The 25,117-nt window shown below is 43.0% G+C and overlaps 1 protein-coding gene across 1 annotated transcript in view; it reads left to right on the plus strand.

Moving 5' to 3' along the window:
* The window catches only part of LOC311076070 (cell adhesion molecule CEACAM5-like), a 121,420-nt gene that overhangs the window by 70,940 nt on the left and 25,363 nt on the right, over nucleotides 1-25,117 (plus strand). Inside the window, exon 8 of the mRNA XM_084103937.1 lies at nucleotides 711-965. Within this exon, the coding sequence (XP_083960063.1) occupies nucleotides 711-965 (255 nt within the window). The remainder of the gene's footprint in view (nucleotides 1-710; nucleotides 966-25,117) is intronic.

Here is a 25,117-nt window from a genome sequence, read left to right on the forward strand (position 1 = left end):
TGCATTTATTGTATTTTATGTATTTTCCATGATTAAACCATAAAGCTATACATTTAAAATGTTACATTGTAAATTAGTTATTAGGCAGATGTTATCAATCTCTCTGAACATCTTTGTTATTTCCTCATCAGTGCTTTGAATCAATAACGGTTTATTGAAACCTGCAGACTGACAATCCCATAGACATATGCATCTATGTATTTATTATGTCTATGGAACAGATAATGAGGGCTTTAAAACTGCAGTGAGCTAAATGAAGGAACGAGTTTGTGCTTTTAAAACTGTGAACAAAATACAAAAGAGCGCAGCGTGTCAAGATGAAAAAACTAGAAAAACAGACGAGGCATCAAGATGTCTGTGTAATGCATTATGTTTAGATAAACCTTTTTTTTTTTTCTTTTTTTTTTGTTAACCTATTTTTCATCACCACTTCACTAGGGTGAAGAATTTATATTAAGTGCAAGAATTTATATTAAAATCTATATTATTTGACATTTATAATATGAGTGAATCTTCACAAATATCAGGAGCATTAGACAATAATCAGGGGCTTGAGCCACAAAAGTAGCTACTCACCAATTGCAGATTACAAGAGGACAATCTGTCCTTATCTTCTGAGCTGTTCTGAGACGGGTATGAAGTCTGTGGTCTGAAGTCTGTGGTCTGAAGTCTGAAGATTAAAAATGAAATTTCAAATATTTCTCCTGTAGATCCTCCAGGGAATCCTGTGATCTCCATCAGTCCATCTGGTGTAATAGTGGAGGGAGATTCAGTGACTCTGAACTGCAGCAGTGACTCAAACCCTCCTGCAGAAATCAGCTGGATTAAAGGAGGAACGCTTGTAGGATCTGGAAGAATCTACAGCATCTCAAAGATCAGCTCTGATGACAGTGGAGAATACAAGTGCAAGTCCAGCAATGAACATGGAGAGAAATACTCTGATGCTGTGACTTTAAACGTCATGTGTGAGTTCATGATGGTTCAGTAACTGTGACATTAAATCCTCTAAACATTGACTGTGATTTCTGCTTTAGACCCACCACAGAATGTCTTAGTGTCATTCTTAGTTTGTAGATTTAATTATGATCTTCTCCCTCTTTCAGATCATAGTAATGTTGGTTTGCTCGTCTGGGTAATGATCGCAGTGGCATGTGCAATATTCACTATCATGATCACCATCATACTATATGCAATGTAAATAAAAATGTATCAACAAAGAGTAATATAATTTGCTTTTACACTAATGCGAAAGTACATTTGAATATTGCACTAAACAATGAAATGGCTTGTTTCCGTTTCTTTTTAACAGTCGGAAGAAAAGGATAAACTGTAGATCTGCAATACACGAGTATGAGGTGAGATGGCCAAAGAACCACAGAATGATACTAATAAATCAATTACAGCTTCTTTGTACATGTAGAACACATATATTGTCACGTACTGCTCTGAGACACGAAGCTTGAGGATCCAAATGCAGTTTATTTGAACAGAGGGTAATCCAAAGACATAATCCAGAAAACAGGCAAGAGGTCAAAAAAGACCAGGTAATCAGTCCAAACAAAAACAGGGACACAGGGTCACAGGGTCGCAGGGGTCACAGGGGTCACAGGGTCACAGGGGTCACAGGGTTGCAGGGTCGCAGGGGTCACAGGGGTCACAGGGTCGCAGGGTAACAGGGACACAGGGTTGCAGGGTCGCAGGGGTCACAGGGTAACAGGGTCACAGGGTCACAGGGGACACAGGGTCGCGGGGTAACAGGGTCACAGGGGCCACAGGGTAACAGGGACATAGGGTTGCAGGGTCGCAGGGGCCACGGGGTAACAGGGGCCACAGGGTAACAGGGACACAGGTTCACAGGGGACACAGGGGTCACAGGCAAAAAGGAAAATCCAAGGACAGGCAGAGATCAAAACCAAGAACACGGGAATAAAAGACAAACGCTGAGAATTGCAGTACAAACACTAAACAAGACTTTGCAGAGAATGAATGTGAAAACCAGGCTATTATAGGGTGAGTAAACAAGGTAATGAGACACAGGTGAAAGTGATAATGGATGATAGTCTGAACTGAGGATTATGGGGAATGGAGTCTGTGGATGTGTGGTGATTGTCCGGGTTTGTTGATGGTAATCCCAGGCACTCTCACTAGTGATCGTTACATACATATTATATATATATATGTATATAATCAGGATTGTACATGGTTTTATGAGTAGAGACTGTGGGGTGATTACACTTTTGATTATCATGTTAACAATTTAAAATCTTTTACAATCTTTTTTTGGTGATAGTCCTTCTCTCTGTTCTCCTGTAGAACGATCCCAGACCTGATCCCAGTGAAGGCACATATGCTGCTCTTGACCTCAAGTCCAGATCATCTGACCTCTATGACACGCTCACAGTAAGAGAAATATCAAAAACATCTCGGGTTACGACTGTAACCTTTGTTCCCTGAGAAAGGGAACGAGAACTGCGTCGAATGACACTTTGGGGGAATGCCCTCAGCGTAGCGCCATTGGTGTTGCGTCATGACGTAACGTGTGACGGCATAAGCGGAAGCTACAAAAGGACGCCGGCACACAACAGAGTTAGCTTCTGTGATGAAGCAAGCGCTCCCAGGCAGGGGAAGGCGTGGCGAAGGGACGCAGTTCTCGTTCCCTTTCTCAGGGAACAAGGATTACAGTCGTAACCCGAGACGTTCCCTTTCGAGGGAACTCAAACTGCGTCAGATGACGTTTTGGGGGAACGAGTACCCACTATGCCACAACGAGCCCTGACTGTCCCAGTGTGAAGCTGCGCACAGGCACACTTAGGACGAGAGCACAAGGGTGCCAGGTGTAGATGGAATGTCCAGGCTATAAAATATAATGAAAGTGTGAGGGGTGGCCCATCCTGCTGCATTGCAGACTTCTTGGATCGGGGCCCCTGAGAGGAGGGCTCTAGAGGACGCCATGCCTCTGGTCGAATGAGCCCTCACGGCCAAAGGTGAAGGCAAATTGCGCACCTGGTAGGCCATAGATATAGCTTGAACAATCCAGTTGCTTGGGCAACCCGAAACACACTAGCAACTGGTCTGACTTCCTCTGAATATATAATTAAAGAGCTCTGACAGGGCAGAGCAGATGAAGTCTCTCCTCATCCGCCATCACGTGAGGTGGAGGATGAAAAGCCTGCAGGACCGTAGGCCATGCCACATTCGATGGCACCTTAGGCAAATAGCCCGGCCTGGGATGTAGGATGGTTTTAATGTCGCCTGGAGCAAACTCCAGGCACCCATTGGATTTAGAGAGCGCCTGAAGATCTCCTACTCTCCTAGAGAAGTAATGGGCAACAAAACAGCCATCTTAGGGAAAGGTTCTTGGCGTCAGCCGAGCCCAGAGGTTCGAAGGGGGCCTCAAACCAACCCTTCGAGAACCACCGCCAGGTCCCAAGTGGGAACTCTGGTACAAGCCACAGGTCTCATCCTCCAAGCCCCACGGAGGAAACGTACGACCAACTGCTGTCTCCCCAGAGGCACATCACCCAGAGGAGCGTGGAAAGGCGAAATGGCAGCCACATACACCTTGGGTGTGGATGGGGTAAGACCAGCCGAGAAGTGATCTTGGAGGAACTCCAGCACTGAAGCCACTGGGCAGTTAACTGGGTCCACCTCACGCTCTCTACACCATACGGTCAAAACTTAACATTTTGGGCCGTACAACTTCCTTGTGGAGGGAGCTCTAGAGCTGAGTATGGTCTCCACTACTCCTGCTGACAGGCCAGCCTCTCGGTACTGTGCCCTCTCAGGGGCCAGACCCACAGTTTCCATAGTTCCGGCCGAGGGTGAAATATTGAGCCCTCTGCCTGTGTCAGCAGGTCCCTCCTGATGGGAATCTCCCATGGAGGGCCGTCCAGGAGCGATATTATGTCTGAGAACTATACTTGGGCCGGCCACAACGGGGCTACCAATAGTAGACTGATCCCATCGCGACGGTCCCTCTCTAGAACTCCCAGGAGCAGAGCAATCGGGGGAAATGTGTACAGACGCAGCGGGGCTGGATGTGTGAGGGAGAACCACAGCGGACAGTGGGTCGTCTCTTGAGACACAAATAGATCCACTTCCACTGGGCCGAACCAAAGTGTTTGACAGTGATGGCTTGGCCTAGCTTTATCCTGGACTCCGTGGCCAGGATGGATTCGATCCATGCAGGAGATAATTGTGCCCGCATCGTGACCGAGTCCCACACCACTCCAAGGAACGTGGTTCTCTGGGCTGGTGCCAACACACTTTTCTTTGTGTTGAGTCTCAACCCCAAGCTCTGGATGTGGGCGAGGACGACATCTCGATGCTGAACTGCCAGCTCTTGTGACTGGGCCAAAATCAGCCAGTCGTCAATATAGTTGAGCACCCTGATGCCCTGGAGCCTCAGCGGTGCTAGAGCTGCATCCATGCATTTGGTAAATATGCGAGGGGAGAGAGCTAGGCCGAATAGAAGAACCCGATATTGGTACTCTTCGCCCCTGAAAGCGAACCTCAGGAACTTCCTGTGAGTTGGAAGTAAGGAAATGTGGAAGTATGTGTCCTTTAGATCTATCGTGACAAACCAATCCTTGGATTGATTTTGGTTCACGATGATAGGAATGGTGAGCATCTTGAACCTGAACCTCCTCAGAGACCGGTTCAAGTACCTGAGATCTATTATTGGACACAACCCCCCATTCTTCTCGGGAACTATGAAGTTGGAGTCTGGTGGAGGAACTATGAAGTTGAAGTCTGGTGGAGGAATACGTTCTATAGCCTCCTTTACCAACAGGGAGTTTACTTCTTGTTCCAATACCCGACCCTGCTCTGGGTCGACTACAGTCCAGACCACCCCGTTGAACTTCGGTGGGCGGAAACCGAACTGCAGTCTGTACCCGTTTTGAATGATGTGCAGGGCCCAAGGAGAAATATTCGTGAAATTTTTCCATGCATCTAAATATTTTACCAAGGGAACCAGCCTCTTGAGTATCTCGGGTATCAATCGTGTTTCGTTTTCGACCCCCTGAAGCGGATCTCCAGCAGGGTTCGACCGAAAATGATTCTCGATGGGCGGACGCGATTGCTGCCTGGCCGCAGGCCTGTGGGGCAGACAGCTCCTTGAGGGGGGGCTCTAGACGCGATGCTCTCTTTTTGCGCCTGTCTGTAGTCGGGGGAGCTGGTGAATGGCTGCGGCTGCCTACTGGGGGCAGGCTCCTTTGATTTGGTACGGCGAGGGAGGTATTGTTTGAAGGCTGCAGACTGCTTCTTTGCCTCCTGAAACCTGCCAACGGTGGTGTTTACGGCGTCGTCGAACAGGCCAGAAGGCGAAATCGGGGCATCAAGGAGGAAAGCCCTGTCTTTCTCCCTGATGCCCGATAAATTAAGCCATAGATGTCTCTCCGAGACCACCATCGCCGCCATGGAACGGCCGTCTCCTTGGTGACTCGGAGAGACAGGTCTCCAGCCTTCGTCAACTCCGCAATATCTTCGGGAGTTGGACCCTCGCCCTCATCAATATCTTTAAGAAGGTCGGCCTGGTATGCTTGGAGTACTGCCATTGTGTGCAGACAAGCGCCAGCCCGACCCGCAGCCATATAAGCTCTGCCCATTAAGGATGATGTATCCCTGCACGGTTTAGTGGGCACCACTGGGGTTTTCAGGGATGATGCAGATGATGCAGTAGACACAACCTCTACCAGCTAGAGTTCTGCACTCCCGCGGGACCCGACGCAAAACAGAACGGCGCGGGACAAATTTTGAAAGGTCATTGCGGGAGCGGGCGGGATGATGAAGGTGCACTTGCGGGTGCGGGCGGGGGGGATGATACGCTGCACTCCCGCAAATTAAATATGAGTGTAAAGTAAAATATATAAATGATTAAAGTAGCGTACATAATTTGTAGTTGTGAGGGAGATTCTGTTTGGCAGCAATAAAAACGTTTTAAGCAGCCTAAACTTGGATGTTGTCGTTTGGGGTAGGGCGGGGCCTAATCTCACGCACACTTGTTTAGAGACAATTCCTTCCCGCTGCTCCGTGTTCGAATTCAAAAGCTTCAAGTTCAAAATAGACAGCATGGACAAGGAAAAGAGCACCTCTAGTGCTTCAGATATAGGCCTAAGCGCTTCAGATGTAAGCACTTCTCTAAAGAAAGGCACATTTACCACAAAAAAAAATCACGAAACCTCAAATCAGACATTTGGCAGTCTTTTTCGGTTGTGCATGATGGAGAGGGGAATCAACTACCTTTTGCCTGCTGCGATAAATGCCAAAAGGTGTTAACATACAACGGACACAAATCGCATTTTTTTTCCAAGACCTTTCGTGAGACAGAAAGTGAACATACATCCTGCCTGCCATCTTGCGGGCATTTGCGGGCGGGAGCGGGACATAATATCACAGATGCGGGCGGGAGCGGGACTAAAAATGACAAATCTTTGCGGGAGCGGGCGGGAGCGGGACTGAACACTGCTGGAGCTCTACTACCAGCTCCTCATATGCGGGGACATGAGGAGGTGAGTCATCCCCAAAATCCCCGCCTTCGAAACTGAGCACGTCTACTTCCTCAGAAGCAGACAGCTCGAGCATCGGGTAGTCCACTCGTGCAGTAGAAGCCGTGGAGTGGGCTTCTGCGCGAGGAGGGAGAACATCAGAACTGGCAGAGGAATCCCGAGAATATGCCTCAGCAGTCTCGAGATCCTCTGTCAGATCCATCTGCGAGCCCCATGAAGAGCGTTTCCGCGCCGCCTCGGCGAACGCGGGTCCCGAACCACGGGGCTCGCGAGCCTGGCCATCCTCATTGAAAATGGCCAGGCGGGAGTGAAGCACATGGATCGATAGAGACTGACAATCCTCGCAAGCATCCCCCTCGAGAGCTGCCCGCGGGTGCTGCACTCACAAACAATGCATGCACAATTGGTGTGTGTCCCCACCCGTGATATAACGAGGGCAGGGATGCACACACCGCCTGTCATTTGCACTCGCCATTCTTTCTTATTGTGGTTGTGTAACTGACAGACAACACCACATAAGACATACAAAACAGAGAGCGCTTGCTGAAGAACAGAAAGCTAACTCTGTTGTGTGCCGGCGTCTTTTGTAGCTTCCGCTTATGCCGTCACACGTTACGTCATGACGCAACACCAATCAAGACTGGCTTAGTTTCATTCATACTTCAGAGGCGCTACGCTGAGGGTGAGTGTCATTCGACGCAGTTCGAGTTCCCTCGAAAGGGAACTACATGTGCAAAAGAGTTTGTGCATTCCAAAGTCAGATAATAAATAATCAATGTGTTTTTGCCATAGACTGTCCATCCCAGATCTGCTATTCGGGCTCTTCTGAATATAAGAATCTGTCAGTAAGTTTCTCAAGTCTTCTCAATTTCATCAGCAAATAAAAAATGTCCTCAGTAGTCAATCAACTCAACAGATACTAAACAGTCTTTTCTTTCTGTTGCAAGATGGATTATATGAGTCGTTTCACTGACAGAAATATATATTTTCTGAGATTATTTGTACCATTTGTAGTGTTGATTTATGTAAATGTGTGTCTTATTTCTGTTGTAGCCACAGCAAGCCGCCACAGTAAGATGAAGCACAAGCTAAACTTGAACTTTTGTCCCATCACTGGACACATCCACCTCACAACTACCAATTAAAAATAAAACGCATTGTAAGAGTTTCCATTTTGCAGAAAGTAATGGATTATATTCATGTGACATGAATAAACAGTCATTGTGTAATTAATAAATGAATTTAGAGTTGTTTCTGTAATAATTTATACATTTTATCTGTGTATTAAAGGGTCCACGTGATTTTTCTCTTTATTCCTTTTCAAATAAAACATTAAATGAAAAAAAATTACGAAGATTCAACATCCTGTTTTAAAGGGATACTCCACTTTAAAATGAAAATTCTGTCATCATATACTCACCCTCATGTTGTTTCAAACCTGTATGAATTTATTTCTTCTGCTGAACAGAAAGGAAGATATTTAGAAGAATGTCAGTAACCAGACAGTTTCTGGTACCATTGACTTCCATAGTATTTTTTTTTCCTAATATGGAAGCCAATGATACCAGAAACTGTCTGGTTACTGCCATTCTTCTAAATATCTTCCTTTCTGTTCAGCAGAAGAAATAAATTCATACAGGTTTGAAACAACATGAGCGTTCAAAAGGTGGCGAGAACTCCGCTGGCAGAAGGGCTTCCGATCCAACATTCAGGAGACTCTGTTTCTGCTGGACAGGGTAAATCCAGTTTGTTTTTTCTAAATGGTTCACGACTGTTTCAGGAAGCACGGGAGGGAATGGAATTAGGAAGAGGGAGGGTCGAGCTAGCCTCCGTTTTGTTTGACAATACTTTGAACGTCAACAAGAAGTGACGTCACCCAGCATCGCTTTAAGCCTTAAAGTTCTGCATAATTAAGGGCGTGGCCACTTGAGTGACAGGTGGATTGCTGCTAATGTCACTACTAGCCGTTTGTCTGCTGTGTGTTAGCTTCACGTCATCTCAGCTAATTCGCCTCGCTGCACATTTTCGGTTATTGCGGTGCCAAGATGGCGACGGCCCACTTTGGGCTTCAAAAATGCTCTTCAGAAAACTACGGGTGACATTGCGGACACTACCTCCATATTTTTTTTTACAGTCTATGAGTGCAAAGCGACGTTTGAACACGTGTTAGTGTCGCTGTTGAAGGGGGGCAGCAAGTTCACAATAGCAGTTTATTTGCGATGACTTTTAACGCTTAAGAGGCAGAGGGCCAACCACCAACACACGAACGATGTTACCTTGGCTGTTACCCCTCCTCATCCCCTATCCTGACTGAAAATGCTGTGGGTTTTGTCAGTAATGTGTAAGATGTTGGCATGTATAACATACAAATAAGATATAAACCAAAAAGAGAACTTAAGTATATAAATAAAACTAATACTGCATGGAACGTCCCCAGCTTCACCAACTTCTTGTTTGGATATCGTAAACAAGCTATTAGGCTGTTACTGCTTCTCAAAACTATATACCTGAGACAAATGTGAGTGATTTCTGTATTAAATTCAATCATTTAAATACCATCTCAAGATGAGTTTTTTTCTTTTTCTTTTTCGCATTCTAAAATTTTTCTGTTCTATATTAAAGGAACAATATGTACGATTTTTGTATTTAAATATCCAAAAACCACTTACACAGTGTTATATATATTAGTTCAGTTGTGTACTTACAATATCCTACATTTTTCCAAGAGTTTGTAAATTCAGAAAAATTCACAATTTTAAATAGTGCCTGTCCCTTGTAACTTGTCGCCTGTTAATAATGTAATATCCACGTTATCCCTGGTTTCCACTCATACTGCCATAGTAACCATGGCAACAGACGTGGACAACTGCATTACGTCTAGCGGCACGCTCACGCTGTTGTTGTTCCATGGCAAGCAGAATTTGGGACAAAAGGAGAAATAAAATGAGGATCAATATCAGTGTGGCATTTTCGAGATGCCGAGAGCTTCGCGACTAGCTTCGACTGGACAGAGATGCTGCTCCTGCATGTGCTTTATTTGACAGGTGAACAAATGTACATACAATTAATCAATGTTATATAGCTTAGCATGATGAAATGTTAGAATATGATCACTATGTTATTCTAATGTTGATCTAGCTTACTGCTAGTCTCATACAGACAACAAACTACTACATAGAATAACATTATGGGCCCTATTTTAACGATCCACTTTTGCTAGTTTAACGATGGGAAAAATGGTCTGCGCTCCAGCGCATGGTCTAAAAGGGTTGTCCCTATTTTCTTAATGAGTAATGGGTGTGTTTTGAGATTTACGTGCGTTAAACCAATCAGAGTCTCATCTCCCATTCCCTTTAAATGCCAGTTGTGCTCGCCCATGGCGGGTTTTATTTAAAATATTTGGCATGTTTGTGTGCTGCTGTGCGTCCCTTTGTGTTTAATAAGCAGATAATGTCTAATATATAATATACACTGCCTGGTCAAAAAAAAAAAAAAAAAAACGTCACTATTTGGATTTAAATCTGCAAAAATTATCCAATCATAGACTCTTAATATATTTGCCTATAGGCTAACCCTAACCCTAAGCCTATAGGCAAATATATTAAGAGTCTATGATTGGATCATTATCGCAGTGATTATTATGTTTCTAGGATGTTATATGTTTGACAACAGTTTTTCTAACCCTAATTGATGGAGTGTGCAGCTTTTCCTTTTTTTAAACATGTAGGAAGACACATCATGGCCATATTCCAGGATTACAGTGTCAAGATGTCATGATCCGGGTTTCTTTCTCTCTGTTTTCCTCCTCATCTTTCACACACGCGCACACACACACACACACACACTCAGCTGATCCTCATCATCTCAGCGCTTGCGCTGCGCACAGACACACATACTCACTCCCATTCATGTTTTCTCTCGCTCACTCTACCCGCAGCTGTTCCTCATAGTAATCAGCACTTAAGCTGATCCTTTCCTCACCTGTTCCCTCTTTCCCCTAATTCACTCTGCTACTATTTCTAGTTTTCTCTGCTTCCTTGCCAGATTATTGTTGAACGTTGAGCCTTCGCTCTGTCTCTTCGTTGGCTATTTCACCTGTACCATCTCTCACGAGAAGTTACTTCGTCCTGTCCTGTCCTGTCCTGTCTTGTCTTGTCTTGTCGTGAGTTATTTGTTGGAGCATTAACATTGTTCTCTGCCCAGTTCATCCGCTGTTTGTGGTCCTCCACCTTACCAGCCACCTGAGAGTTTCTCCCACCTGGCTCGGGGACTGTGCACTGTTGCTGCTTCACTTACACTGGATTCTCCGCTCCTGCTGTTCTTCAGTCAAGCATTATTATTTTGTGTTGAATACAGATCTGCGTCTGCTGACGGCAGTCTCCTTTGTTACAAGTTACGGAGAATAAACTCTATTATTGCATTCACCTCTGCTTTTGGGTCCTCTGTACTAATCCTGACACAAGATTCATCAGGCTCAGATTGTGAAAGAATGGTTTGGAGGAGCATGAAGAATCATTTCCACACATGGATCGGCTCCTCTGAGTCCAGAGTTTAAAAGTCTTTAGGTTGTGCTGGAGGAGACTTTACAGAGTGCTGGACTCGTCAATACAATACAAGATCCTGACCAAAACATCACAACATTTATTTCCATTAAGAGATGAATCTTGATATTGTCATCCTGGAATATGGCCCTGATGTGTATAAAAATAGTATCTCAATGATTCTAAAATAACACTGATGTTAAAACAACGTTATTAATTCTGAATGAGATTTGCTGTCGTCGCTGCACTGGGTTTGATATTGTCCTTCGGTGAGGAGCAGAACCTGATAAGAACATAACGATTTAATTATCGATTTATTGAACTCTTGCAGAACTTCAACAGAAGATGTTTTGAAGAAAAAGACATGTTCTGTTAGCGCTGTATCTCACCTGAGTTACTGCGACTGCTGTGCTTGAGGACTTGAGACAGAAACACGAAAAGCAGAGCGCCAGCACACACCAAAGCCACCATCACCATGACCTGGAGTAACACTCTGTAGATGCAAACCCACTATGAGTTGACTGAGAAAAGCAAACCACATGTGTGTGTGTGTGTGAGAGAGACAGAGTGTGTACTTGCCTCACAAAGATAGTGACAACTATCTTTGTGAGGACCAGTTTGAGTTTTAGACCACTGGACAAAGAGAGTAAAGGACATTTTGGCCGCTCCTCAGTTTCTGAGAGCCCTTTAAAGACCTGTTTGAGGGTCAAGACTTGGTTTCATCACCTTCTGTCTGATGGCTGTAGGTTTTACACACATATCACATCATAAGTGTAATTCTTCATTTATAAACAACAGTTTTGTAAAGAAAAAACTAGTTTTAATTAACGTTTATGGCCCTCTTTAACTCTCAGATGGGCATGTGTGTCCATTTATAGGTGTTTGTTTCCTATCATTGTTTCCTTGTGAATGTTGTGTTTCAGGAGTTTGTAGTCAGAGTGATGTTAATGATTGGGGTGTGAGTTACAGTCCTTCACACATCTGTGCACTAAACTTTAATTAATGAATAAGAAGCAAATATAACAGACAATAATCATGGAGGCGCCCGCGCGGTCACTTGCATTTGTAACCCCCACAAACTCTCTCTACTCAGGATTTACAGGTTCTCTACTGGACTAAATACTTTCAGTGGGTCAGTAACCAAGAAAACACTCAAATACCCAAAACTCATCAGATAATAATTTTATTAGTTTACAATCATAATGTTAAAACCCAGGGGGCAGCAGGTTAATGCAGTCATGACAGGTTCAATTTAATTAAGATGCAATGAATGATTTCAGCAATATGTTAACTTCAAGAATAATAAGGCAACAACAAACAGGATATGCTCAGCACAAGATTTCAGTAGTTATTCAATACATGCATTAAATAAATTCATGTGATCACCGCTCATGCATAAGTTCATTACACTGCAAACCTAAAAGTCATAAATACCACACCAATAAATACATACCAAATATTAATCAACACAAACCATCAATAATACTCATGCTAAATACATAGCCGTCGTCAACAGTATAGGAGGCATATGGAAAAGGATAACCTGCCCACCCCCTTACACACGCGCTCACTCTACACACAAATAGCGCCGGGGGACCATTAGGGTCACACATACATCAGGGCCTCCCCGGCAAACACAGCAAGGACATACATTAATACCCAATACAATAATAAAAGGAAAATGTACTGCTGGCTTTCTTACCCGCTACCGGACGTGGGTTCCGCGTTCAGGGAACTCAACGGCGGCCGCCAAACTTAAACGGGGAAAACCCCAGCAAAATATCCCTCCTGATTGATTCGCACGGTTCGCGCAACAATCTTAAACCCACGTCCCGGCACGGCAGCTTTGGCAAGGAACTCAGCAGAAACAACCAGCAAAAAAACCCCAAACAACCAATACATCATACATTTATAATGTTTCCCTCTAATTACTAACGCCACACAGGTGTTTCTTTTCCCCAGCGCGTCATGAGGAAACACGGTGGACGCTCTCAGTATTGCAACTCCCCTTATTTGAGGATGAGCAGCTTACATCCACCCCCCCTACTGTAAATGTGTCCGCACATTCCTACTCGAATATCTCACATTCTATAACGTTGAGGCAACAGGCCCCTCGTGGCCCGAGTGGACCGTCTGGATTCGGAACATTTGACCGGTAAAGTGTTCAAACAAGAGGGGCTTTCCTCCTGTGGGGTCTGTAATGTTGCTTCCTCAATGTCCACATTACAAACAGTCTCTCCATCCTTCTGTGTGGGTCCCGGCCGACCTGTAAGACAGCCCCCCACCCAAGGATACACACACCAATTACTGTTCATGGGATTAACACCAGAATTAGAATGTAAAACCTCTTTTTCTCTCTCCTCTAAGGGCAAGGACATTTCAAACTTACATGGGCTTAACATATTGCGGTGCAACACTCTCTCGCCACCATCACCCCTCTCCCTCTTAACCACATAAACGGGAATATCAAGATTAGGTTGTGATGTAACTATATATACATTCCATTCCCATTTATCGTCCAATTTACCCTGCCCCCTGGCTCTCTTATTTAATACCATGACTCTCTGACCCGCCAACAACGGTTCCCCCTTGACCCTACGGTCAAACCCCCTCTTTTGATGAACTTGAGCCTTCTGAACTTGCTTTCTGGCTTGATTATAGGCAGTCGATAGTTTTTCATGGTGGTGGTACACCCAGCTGCCAGCGGTGCCTGAGAATTCATTTCCCCGGCCCAGCATCACATCAATGGGCAATTTCGCATGTCGGCCAAACATTAAGAAATAAGGGGTATATCCGATAGAGGGATGGGGTGAATTATTGTACGCCTGTACCAACTCCGCCACATGCTGATCCCAGTTCTCCTTCTGGTCATCCCTTAATGTCCCCAACATACTCAGCAATGTCCGATTAAAACGCTCACATTGTCCATTTCCTGCTGGGTGATAGGGAGTGGTATGCGACTTATGGATGTTGTACAATGAACATAATTCTTTGATGACTTTTGATTCAAAATTGGGGCCTTGGTCGGAGTGCAGTTGATCAAACCCCCCAAAGGGCTGTATAAAGTGTCCCCACAACACTCTGGCGGTTGTCACTGCTGTTTGGTCCAGAGTTGGCACTGCGACTGCATAGCGAGTGAAGTGATCCATCATTACTAAAATATTGCACATTCCACTGCGTGCAGGCTCCAATGACAGAAAGTCCACAGAAACAATCTGGAGAGGGTATTCTGATTGTATAGCAACAAGGGGGGCACTTACTTTATTGGCTGGAGTCTTATGGAGATTGCAGCGGACACATTGGCGGCACCACTCCTCCACTCCTCGCGCCAGACCTGGCCAGAAGAAACGTCGACGGGCCAAGCCCAGAGTCTTTTCCACGCCCAGGTGTCCTGCACGGTCATGCACCCATCCCAGAACTTGATTCTGCAGACACTGAGGTACAATTACTTGTTTCCATTTGTCAAATGTCTTTGGGTCACATACCTCCCTGCACAGCAGTCCTTGATCCACGCAGAGACGGGCCCACTGTCGTAGCAGCACTTGGGTAGGCCGGTCTTCAGCTGCTCGCTCTTTTGGAACGGGCCCTCTTCCTCTGTCCATATAGACCCACAGTCGTGACACCACTGGACAACCCCGCTGTGCACTCACCCACTCGGCCAGCAGGCTGGGGCCAACTCGTTTCTGCTCCTGCATCCATCTTTTGACCCTCCTCCAGTATGACCTCTTCAACCACTGGAACAAAAGCGTGGACACAGGCATGGACCACTGCAGATGCTACAAAGCCACCATCACCACATGGGGCAATCCCATCCTCTATAGTCCTGGCAGAGGTCTCATTCACAGGCCACCTGGAGAGGGCGTCAGCATTTCCATTTGTCCGCCCCGGTCTGTATCGCACCTCAAACTGAAATCCTGCAAGCTGGGCCGCCCATCGCTGTTCCACTGCACCCAGATTTGCCGTATTCAGGTGAGCTAATGGATTGTTATCTGTGAAAACAGTAAAGGGAGACACAGCAAGATATTCCCGAAACTTTTCCACTATAGCCCATTTCAACGCCAACAGTTCTAGTTTGAAGGAGCTGTAGTTTTTATCATTTCTTTCTGCTGGACGAAGGCTTCTGCTTGCATAGGAGATCACCCTCTCCTTTCCCTCTTGCACCTGTGCCAGCACTGCCCCCAAGCCTGTCTGACTGGCATCAGTGTACAACAGAAATGGCAACTGAAAGTCTGCATAAGCCAGTATGGGTGCTTGTAGGAGATTCTCCTTTAAGTTTTTAAATGCCATGTCCTGTGCCTCTCCCCATACCCAGCAGTCTTGTTTACCTCTGGCCGGTCGGGTGCGTCGTTTTGATGTCCCCCACATCATAGAGTTCAGGGGTGCTGCAATTTGGGCAAAGTTATTAACAAAACGTCTATAATAACCTGCTAAGCCCAGGAAAGCATGCAGCTGGGTGATATTCTGAGGAGTTGACCAGGTCTCCACTGCTCGCAACTTCTCTGGGTCTGGTGACACCCCTCCTTCTGCAATCACATGGCCTAGATAATGGACTTCATTCTGGAAGAGAAAGCACTTAGTAGGTTTCACTTTCAAGCCAAAGTTCTCCAAGCGACTGAAAACCAAGTCCAGGTGGGCAATGTGGGCCTCAAAAGAAGGGGAGAAGACAATTATATCATCCAAATAGAGCAACAATGTTTCAAAATTTTGGTCACCTAAGCAACTTTCAACCAGTCTCTGAAATGTTCCTGGAGCATTGCACAGCCCCATCGGCATCCGATTAAATTCATATAGCCCCATGGGGGTCACAAAGGCGGTCTTCTCCTTGTCAGCTGGATGCACCCCCACCTGCCAGTACCCATGCGCTAGATCTAATGTTGAAAAAACTCTAGATTTCTTCAATGAAGCCAATGATTCTTCAATTCTGGGGAGGGGGTAAGAATCTTTATGAGTAACACCATTCAATCTCCTGTAGTCTACACAGAAACGAAGGGTGCCGTCCTTCTTTCTGACGAGCACTACAGGCGCTGCCCAGGGGCTATAGCTCGCCCTAATAATATCATTTTCAAGCATATTACTCAAAAGCCCCCTCATTTCCTGATACAATTTTGGTGGAATTCTATTATACCGTTCTCTAATTGGGGCTGCATCGCTTGTTGGTATCACATGCAACACCCTATCAGTGTACCCATAATCCTCATGTTCTGAGAAGACCTTTTGATGCTTAGATAATAATTTAGCAATCATCTCTTGTTGTTCAGTACTAAATTGTAGTGGGTCTAAAGGAACAGTCACTGGCCGAAACACCTGTTCTTGTTCTACATCCTGCACCGTATTCTGCCTCACCCCCACTTCTACAGTCTCATCATCCAATGGTCTTAGCACTACATCTCCTTGCTGACTTGGACACAACTCAACATCAAAAATCTGCCCTATTCGACAGCGCTGAAAAAGAGTCACTGGAACTGGAGAAAGATTTAGAATTCGGACCATAACTCTTCCCTTTGAAACTGTGCTCAGTGATCTAGCTACCAACAACTGGCCCGGCAATACATCTTTACAAGGTTCTACTAAGCCCACATAATCCTTCCTGTCAGGTCGTAAACGTGCACATGCTTCTATCACCACCTCTGACTGTGCTGGAATTGTCTTTCGTCTTCCCTGCGGCCAGTAAATTGAACTTATCTGTCCTGACTCATCACCAAACTTTAACAGATCTTCACAAACCGAAAACATCTGATGCCACACCTTAACCTGCACTTCACCTTCTCCTACACAACTATCCCGAGTCTGTGTCATCAGGAAGTCTCTACACTCCTTAATCACATTCATGCCGATTAGTCCTGGGTACAAAGATCCATTTGAGTCTTTAACAATCAACACTCCCCTTTTTGGTATAACTTTCCCACATATATTCAAGTCCACCTCAATATATCCTATATATGGAATCATTAACCCATTAGCAGCTACCAAATTGAACTTTTGTATTGGTGGGTACACTGTTGGTCCTTTAGTCACAAAATATTTTTTAAAATAGCTTTCGGTTAATGTGGTTACTTGTGAACCCGTATCAATCAAACAAGGTGTTTTAACCCCCTGTATCACCACCTCCACAACTGGGCATTGTCCTATTAAATTATCTTTCTTTTCTGATTGGCCACTACCCAATGTACCCACTGATCGGGCCTGTACAGTGGGTTCTAAAAGTTTAAAGGCCCCTGTCCTCCCTCTACAGCCCCACAACGTCTTTCAATATGCCCAGCTTGTTTGCACCGTCTGCAAATAGGTCTTCCCTGCTGGTCAAATTGATCTGAGCTTCTTCGACCCCTCCTTAACTCATACCTAGGTCTTGCATTATCACTACTAGGCAATAAGTGCTGTACTCCTTCACGAACTTCTTTAATCATTCCAGCAACCATTTCCTTTATTTCTCCTTTTAACTGCAAAAAGACTTCTTGTTTAATCTCCTCAACCAATTTTGTTGTATCTGGGGCTGGCTTCAACTGTACTGTTGCAGCTACTGCTTGCCTTACCTCCCCAAACTCCTCTGCTCGTAGAATTGCTTCTTTTTTAACTTCTACAAAAGAGCTATCAGGGGCTCCTCTAACCATACCCCGAAGTTCCCTACGCAATCCTGCATCACAAAGTCCCAAAATAAATTGGTCACGTAAAACATTACCCATAATGGTACCATCACCCCTATTATCCAACCGATTACTCAATTCTTGAAGTGCCAAGGCAAACTGCCTGACATTTTCATCTGTCCTTTGTTTACGGGTAAAGAATTGGGCACGAAGGGTTTCAAGGGGGACTATATCTCCATAAATGCTTTTCAAAAATGACAATATCTGTTCAGCTGTCATGCGCTGTGCTGCTGGCAAAGCTAACACTTCCCTCTTTGCTTCCCCGTCAAGATTACTTATTACAGCAGATACTTTTTGCACTTCCGAAAAAGGGTAAATATTGAACGTTGATGTCTGCATATTATACCAATCCTGAAAATTATTTCCCTGCGGCATTTGATCTCCATTAAATTTTTAACACCAAGGTGACCCCATCATTAATGGAAACATAACCATATTTGCATTTGTTGCTTGATTCTGAGCCATATCAGGTACACCATCTACTCTCTGCTGCGCCCCACTAGATGAAGAAGGTAGCTCTACTGCTGGTTGTGTAGTTGACATTCTCCTGGTTATTGCCCACAGTCCAGTCTGCCAAAACTACGCCAAGTTGTAACCCCCACAAACTCTCTCTACTCAGGATTTACAGGTTCTCTACTGGACTAAATACTTTCAGTGGGTCAGTAACCAAGAAAACACTCAAATACCCAAAACTCATCAGATAATAATTTTATTAGTTTACAATCATAATGTTAAAACCCAGGGGGCAGCAGGTTAATGCAGTCATGACAGGTTCAATTTAATTAAGATGCAATGAATGATTTCAGCAATATGTTAACTTCAAGAATAATAAGGCAACAACAAACAGGATATGCTCAGCACAAGATTTCAGTAGTTATTCAATACATGCATTAAATAAATTCATGTGATCACCGCTCATGCATAAGTTCATTACACTGCAAACCTAAAAGTCATAAATACCACACCAATAAATACATACCAAATATTAATCAACACAAACCATCAATAATACTCATGCTAAATACATAGCCGTCGTCAACAGTATAGGAGGCATATGGAAAAGGATAACCTGCCCACCCCCTTACACACGCGCTCACTCTACACACAAATAGCGCCGGGGGACCATTAGGGTCACACATACATCAGGGCCTCCCCGGCAAACACAGCAAGGACATACATTAATACCCAATACAATAATAAAAGGAAAATGTACTGCTGGCTTTCTTACCCGCTACCGGACGTGGGTTCCGCGTTCAGGGAACTCAACGGCGGCCGCCAAACTTAAACGGGGAAAACCCCAGCAAAATATCCCTCCCGATCGATTCGCACGGTTCGCGCAACAATCTTAAACCCACGTCCCGGCACGGCAGCTTTGGCAAGGAACTCAGCAGCAACAACCAGCAAAAACCCCCCAAACAACCAATACATCATACATTTATAATGTTTCCCAATTACTAATGCCACACAGGTGTTTCTTTTCCCCAGCGCGTCATGAGGAAACACGGTGGACGCTCTCAGTATTGCAACTCCCCTTATTTGAGGATGAGCAGCTTACACATTGCACGTTAACTGGAGCGCATCTCATCCTAACTTCACGAAACTCAGTGTATGCCTCACACAGACATGAGAAATACATCAAATACACAAAGCTTGAAATGTCTTAAAACGAAATAATTCAAAACGAAAAGAAAAAGGCTACTCTCTGATTATGTAATCCACGATGTGCATTTCTCTCTATAGGCGCGTTCACTACGAATATGGCGATCGTCAACTTAATCTTTGCAGCAGACACTGTAATAAAAATCAATGCACGCGTCACCGGATTTACAAATGCACATCTTGCTTGTTGCACGCACACATATTATGTAACATTATTATTAATTAATACATCTTTTAGAATATTTGATTGAATGCTGAATGTTGCGCTTGTTCAATTGAATAAAATTAAAACTTTAATTGTGATCATTAAAATAATATTAAATATTTAGTGGCCAAGTTTTGCTAATTTATTAATAGTGTATATATATATATATATAATTGCGCAGCTCCCCCTGTAAATGATCTAGCACCCCCTCAGCACATGCGTTAACGATTTTGCCGGGTCTTCAGCCCCGAATGTTTTGAGTGTAGCCCCGATTGTTTTTTGAAAAGTTGACTGACAAAAATGAAACTGGACAATAGCCTATGTAAACCCCCGAAATCATAAGTTGCCTTATTTCATTGTGCTTTGGCTTTGCTGCTGTCTCTGACTAGTGATTGTTGAAATCTGTCTCTGCAGACGCACCACGTGAGTGATTTCAGCCTATCCTAGTATATCTCCAGGATTTGCGCAACAGCAAACAATCTCACAGCAATTTAAAAAAAGAAAAGAATAAATAACGCAGTCAGCACCGCCGCACAGTCCTCTGTCAGACCAGATGTTGTCAGGCTATATGTCAGTAAAACTTTCCTGTCGTATGACTCGTATCAGCCGTGTTCTCGCGGCGCGCACTCTTCAATATCAAGCGCAAATGCAGCGCGCCCTGTATCACGCAAAATAAACTACTATGGGATTAATACCCTGCCATGATTCAAAACTGAAAATAAAGTTCTGAAAGGTTGAAACTAAGTGTTCGAAAACTCAAAATCTTATAAAAAAAGTTTTGCAAGATCGAAAAATAAGTTTTGCAAGCTTGCAAAATGTAAAAAAAATAAAAAATATCTCTGCAAACATTATGTTGTTTTTGAGATTTCCTTCTTCAGAACTGCAAAAAAAATTTACGATGTTGCGCAAACAATTTTTCAGAGTTTCAAATTTGTCAGTGTTCTCCCACTGTATTAGTTTGTTTTCCAGGTTTGAAACCTTGTAAATGGTGATCTGAAAACTGGTGTGCGAATGTGTGAAAAAAAGTTTTGAAACTCTGAAAATAGAGTTTTGCAGGCTTGCAAAGTGGTAAAAAAAATAAAAATCTCTGCAAACATAATATTGTGTTTGAGTTTTCCTTCTTCAGAAGTGCAACACTCTTTTTTACGGTGTTGTGCAATCATTTTTTCAGAGTTTCGAATTTGTCACTGTTCTCCCAGTGTATAGTTTGTTTTCCAGATTTGAAACCTTGTAAATGGTGATCTGAAAACTGGTGTGCGAATAGGTGAAAAAAAGTTTTGAAACTCTGAAAACTGAGGTTCGAAAGGGCGCAACTTATTACATTACATTACATTTGCACTCCTATTGCAGACTATTTTTTCAGAGCTGAGTTTACAACACCCACTTTGCGGAGATACGCCCTCACAGTTGCGAGCTTGCGACTCACGTAATTTGTGGCAGCGTTGTCACGCAGCTCTGCTCTGAAACTCTGAAACTCAGACTGAGCGAAAATGAAGCTTCGCAACTTCGCAACTTAAAAAAAAGCCTGGAGGGAGGGCCTTCTGCTATTGGCCAATGCTTTGCTGTCTGCTGACGTACAGTCCAATCACAAGTCGTATTTACTGGAAAGGTGGGATTGACCAACCCTATCTCCAATGACGAAATTCTCACTCTCGAAATTCTCATGCTCACTCGCCTCACACACAGTCTATGCTCACACAGCGAGCGACTTACTTTCCTCAGCTGGCGACTCACTTTCCTCAGCTGGCGACTCACTCTCCTCACACAGCGAGCGACTTACTTTCCTCAGCTGGCGACTCACTTTCCTCAGCTGGCGACTCACTCTCCTCACACAGCGAGCGACTCACTTTCCTCAGCTGGCAAATCATTCTCCTCACACAGCGAGCGACTCAGTCATGTACATTGGCCTAATATTATAATAAAATCTCAAGTACTGTATTGGTGCAATAACTAATTTAAGTAAACTGTTCAATTGTTGTGTTGTAAAAGTCATTTATTCTGAACCAATAATCTTAAATTGATTCTCATTGCATTTTTTTAAACATTTATAAAGGCAATTTCCCCCTAACTGTCATCTTTCAAGTCAAATTCTATACATTTTAAGTCACTATATTAGCCTACTTTTACCAATCAAATTGACTAGTATCAACAACAAAAAAATTGTTTCCACTGCAGAGAAAACAGAATCTGCATCAGAGGTGGCATTTATAAAAAGTTTAATATGCAAAACAAGCATAAAAAAAAAAAAAACTCAAATATTCAACATGAATGCATGGGGCAAAAATATAAAAATATTTAGTGTATATTATGTGTATTTTATGTTTGTTTAAGGACTGCTGCTGGCCAATAAAAAAGCCAATAAAACTTATGAATACAATTGTAGTTAAAAAACAAATAATAATCATAAAACATAATGGGGCATTCATGTTGAATATTCTTTTGAATGGTGTTATCAAATAATAATCTGTTATAATCTGATTGTAATTTATAGGCCTACAGTTAACTAATGTGATCTTTACAAAAACATAATGGTGTATGTAACTTTGAAATGTGTTTTACATATTTTGATACCAATGTGAATCAGCAAAAATGGAAACGTCACTTTTTCAGAATATTCTATTTTAAAGATAATTTATAAAATAAACTTTTTAAAAAGCCGTGCATCCTGTTTGCGTATCCTGTGCGCTTTCGTCATTGGCGGAGCAGGCGGTCAATCCCACCTTTCCAGTAAATACGACTTGTGATTGGACTGTACGTCAGCAGACAGCAAAGCATTGGCCAATAGCAGAAGGCCCTCCCTCCAGGCTTTTTTTAAGTTGCGAAGTTGCGAAGCTTCATTTTCGCTCAGTCTGAGTTTCAGAGTTTCAGAGCAGAGCTGCGTGACAACGCTGCCACAAATTACGTGAGTCGCAAGCTCGCAACTGTGAGGGCGTATCTCCGCAAAGTGGGTGTTGTAAACTCAGCTCTGAAAAAATAGTCTGCAATAGGAGTGCAAATGTAATGTAATGTAATAAGTTGCGCCCTTTCGAACCTCAGTTTTCAGAGTTTCAAAACTTTTTTTCGCCTATTCGCACACCAGTTTTCAGATCACCATTTACAAGGTTTCAAATCTGGAAAACAAACTATACACTGGGAGAACAGTGACAAATTCGAAACTCTGAAAAAATGATTGCACAACACCGTAAAAAAAGAGTGTTGCACTTCTGAAGAAGGAAAACTCAAACACAATATTATGTTTGCAGAGATTTAATTTTTTTTACCACTTTGCAAGCCTGCAAAACTCTGTTTTCAGAGTTTCAAAACTTTTTTTCACACATTCGCACACCAGTTTTCAGATCACCATTTACAAGGTTTCAAATCTGGAAAACAAACTATACACTGGGAGAAAAGTGACAAATTTGAAACTCTGAAAAATTGTTTGCGCAACATCGTAAAAAAATGTTGCAGTTCTGAAGAAGGAAATCTCAAAAACAACATAATGTTTGCAGAGATATTTTTTATTTTTTTTACATTTTGCAAGCTTGCAAAACTTATTTTTCGATCTTGCAAAACTTTTTTTTGTAAGATTTTGAGTTTTCGAACACTTAGTTTCAACCTTTCAGAACTTTATTTTCAGTTTTGAATCATGGCAGGATATTAATCCCATAAACTACAAGCATGTACGTCGTGTTCTGTCGTCAATTAGGCTAAGTATTGAAATAACCAAAAGGGAGAATAAAATTGCGTCATTTTTCATTATTAATATTCTAACATTTTCTTGACATTCTTTTAACTATAAGCAACCCAATTTGTCTAGATCTGTAATATTATTTCCTTTGTATAATGAGCTTGTCTTTTTTTTTTTTTATTATATTGCATTTTTATTGTGAGTGTGTTGGAACTGCTGCACAGTCGTGTGATTTAGGCAGCTTGATTAACATTATTACAGTGTATTCCTATTTAACACAGATGTTCTTTGCTAATTACAGAAACTATAAGCAAAATATAAGCATAAATATATATTTATAAAATAAACAAACAAAAGATTGCACTGGTGTTTGATTGAAATGTAACATCTATATGCAAAATAATCCTTAAAAGGGCAATTCCACGCAAAACTGTCACATCCATAACGCCAACACAATGCCATGGTATTTAGTTGGCGTTATGGATGTGACAGTTTTGCGCGGAATTGCCCAAAAGATTTCTCATTTAAGGCCATTCCTGTTTGGAATATGTGATTGTGTATTGTCAACAATAAGCAGAAACATTCTACATTTCCATTTTGTACTGTGGATCATTCATTTCAACATTTATTCTCATTCTCATGTTTAAGAATCTGTTATCTGCTTGACAAATAATTTCTGCTACTGCCCACTGACATGCTTTTAAAGCTATTGTTATCAAAAAATGTTGGCCTTCAAACACCTTAAAATGCACATATGTAGGTCCGAGAAATCCAAATTTTCTCGGGGGAGCATGCCCCTGAACCCCCCTAACTACCTCACATTTGAATGCGCGTGTCTGTGGGGTAATGTGGGCTGATGTGGCTGCCCCCTGCATATAGACCTACAATATATATTATTCTCTGTATCGAATCATGTTATCTTGTAACCCACCCCCAGCCCCTGATGTTTCGGGCTCAGCCCCTGATGTTTTTAAAACCTAGAAACGCCCCTGCCCCTTTCCCATCTTTCTCTCTCTCACACACACACACACACACACACACACACACACACACACACATGATTTAGCTATTACATTTGTGTTGCGGTTATGAGGGGGTCCTTGGAATTTTTTCTGCCCTATGAGGGGTCCCTATCTCCAGATAGTTTGAGAACACCTGGCTTAGAGCACCTTTAATATTTGGGCTTTTCTAACAAACTCTGGAAATGTGCAACAGTGGATAAAATTAAAGCTTTGATGAACACCTCAGTCTATTAAAGTCTCCAGTGATGATTATTTGTAGAGCAACTTCTGTGTACGTGTGTTTAGACGAGGTCAGTCATGTTGGTTTAATCCATTTGACTAAAATAACATTTTACGGAGCCCCTAAAGTCACATAGTGGTGGAAATTATATTTCTATGCTTTTGCGTTTTCTCTCAAATCCTTTGCATTACCCATGCATGCAACTTTTGCGAGCATTGAAATATAATTTCTCCCCCCATCTCATACTTTTGAATCTCCATGTCCTTTTAGGGGTTTTGTATTAAGCAATATTAGCTAAGAATTCATTTTGATCGATGACGTACATTGAGACACATTGGGCTGTGCATGTGTTCTTCATTACGGGCTGGCGCTTATGTGTGTGTGAACTGAGTCAAAATATAACTTGTCTGTCTGCGGTCAAAGTATCCACATCCAGTCTTACTCAATATAAGTTCCGCCTATATTGAGTGTCTTACTCAATAATTCCTCAGAAAATGTTTCCAGGAAGAAAGACTATAAAAAACGTAATAAAAAAAATAAAAAAACACGTTTATTTTTATTCCATTTATATCTGAACATCCCTTTAATCTTAAAATGTGATTGTGAATGAAATGAAATGTGAATTCAAGTGAAACTGTAAATACGTCCTAGAT

This window comes from Abramis brama (assembly GCF_963993115.1).
Source record: "Abramis brama genome assembly, chromosome: 25".
Taxonomy (NCBI): Eukaryota; Metazoa; Chordata; class Actinopteri; order Cypriniformes; family Leuciscidae; genus Abramis; species Abramis brama.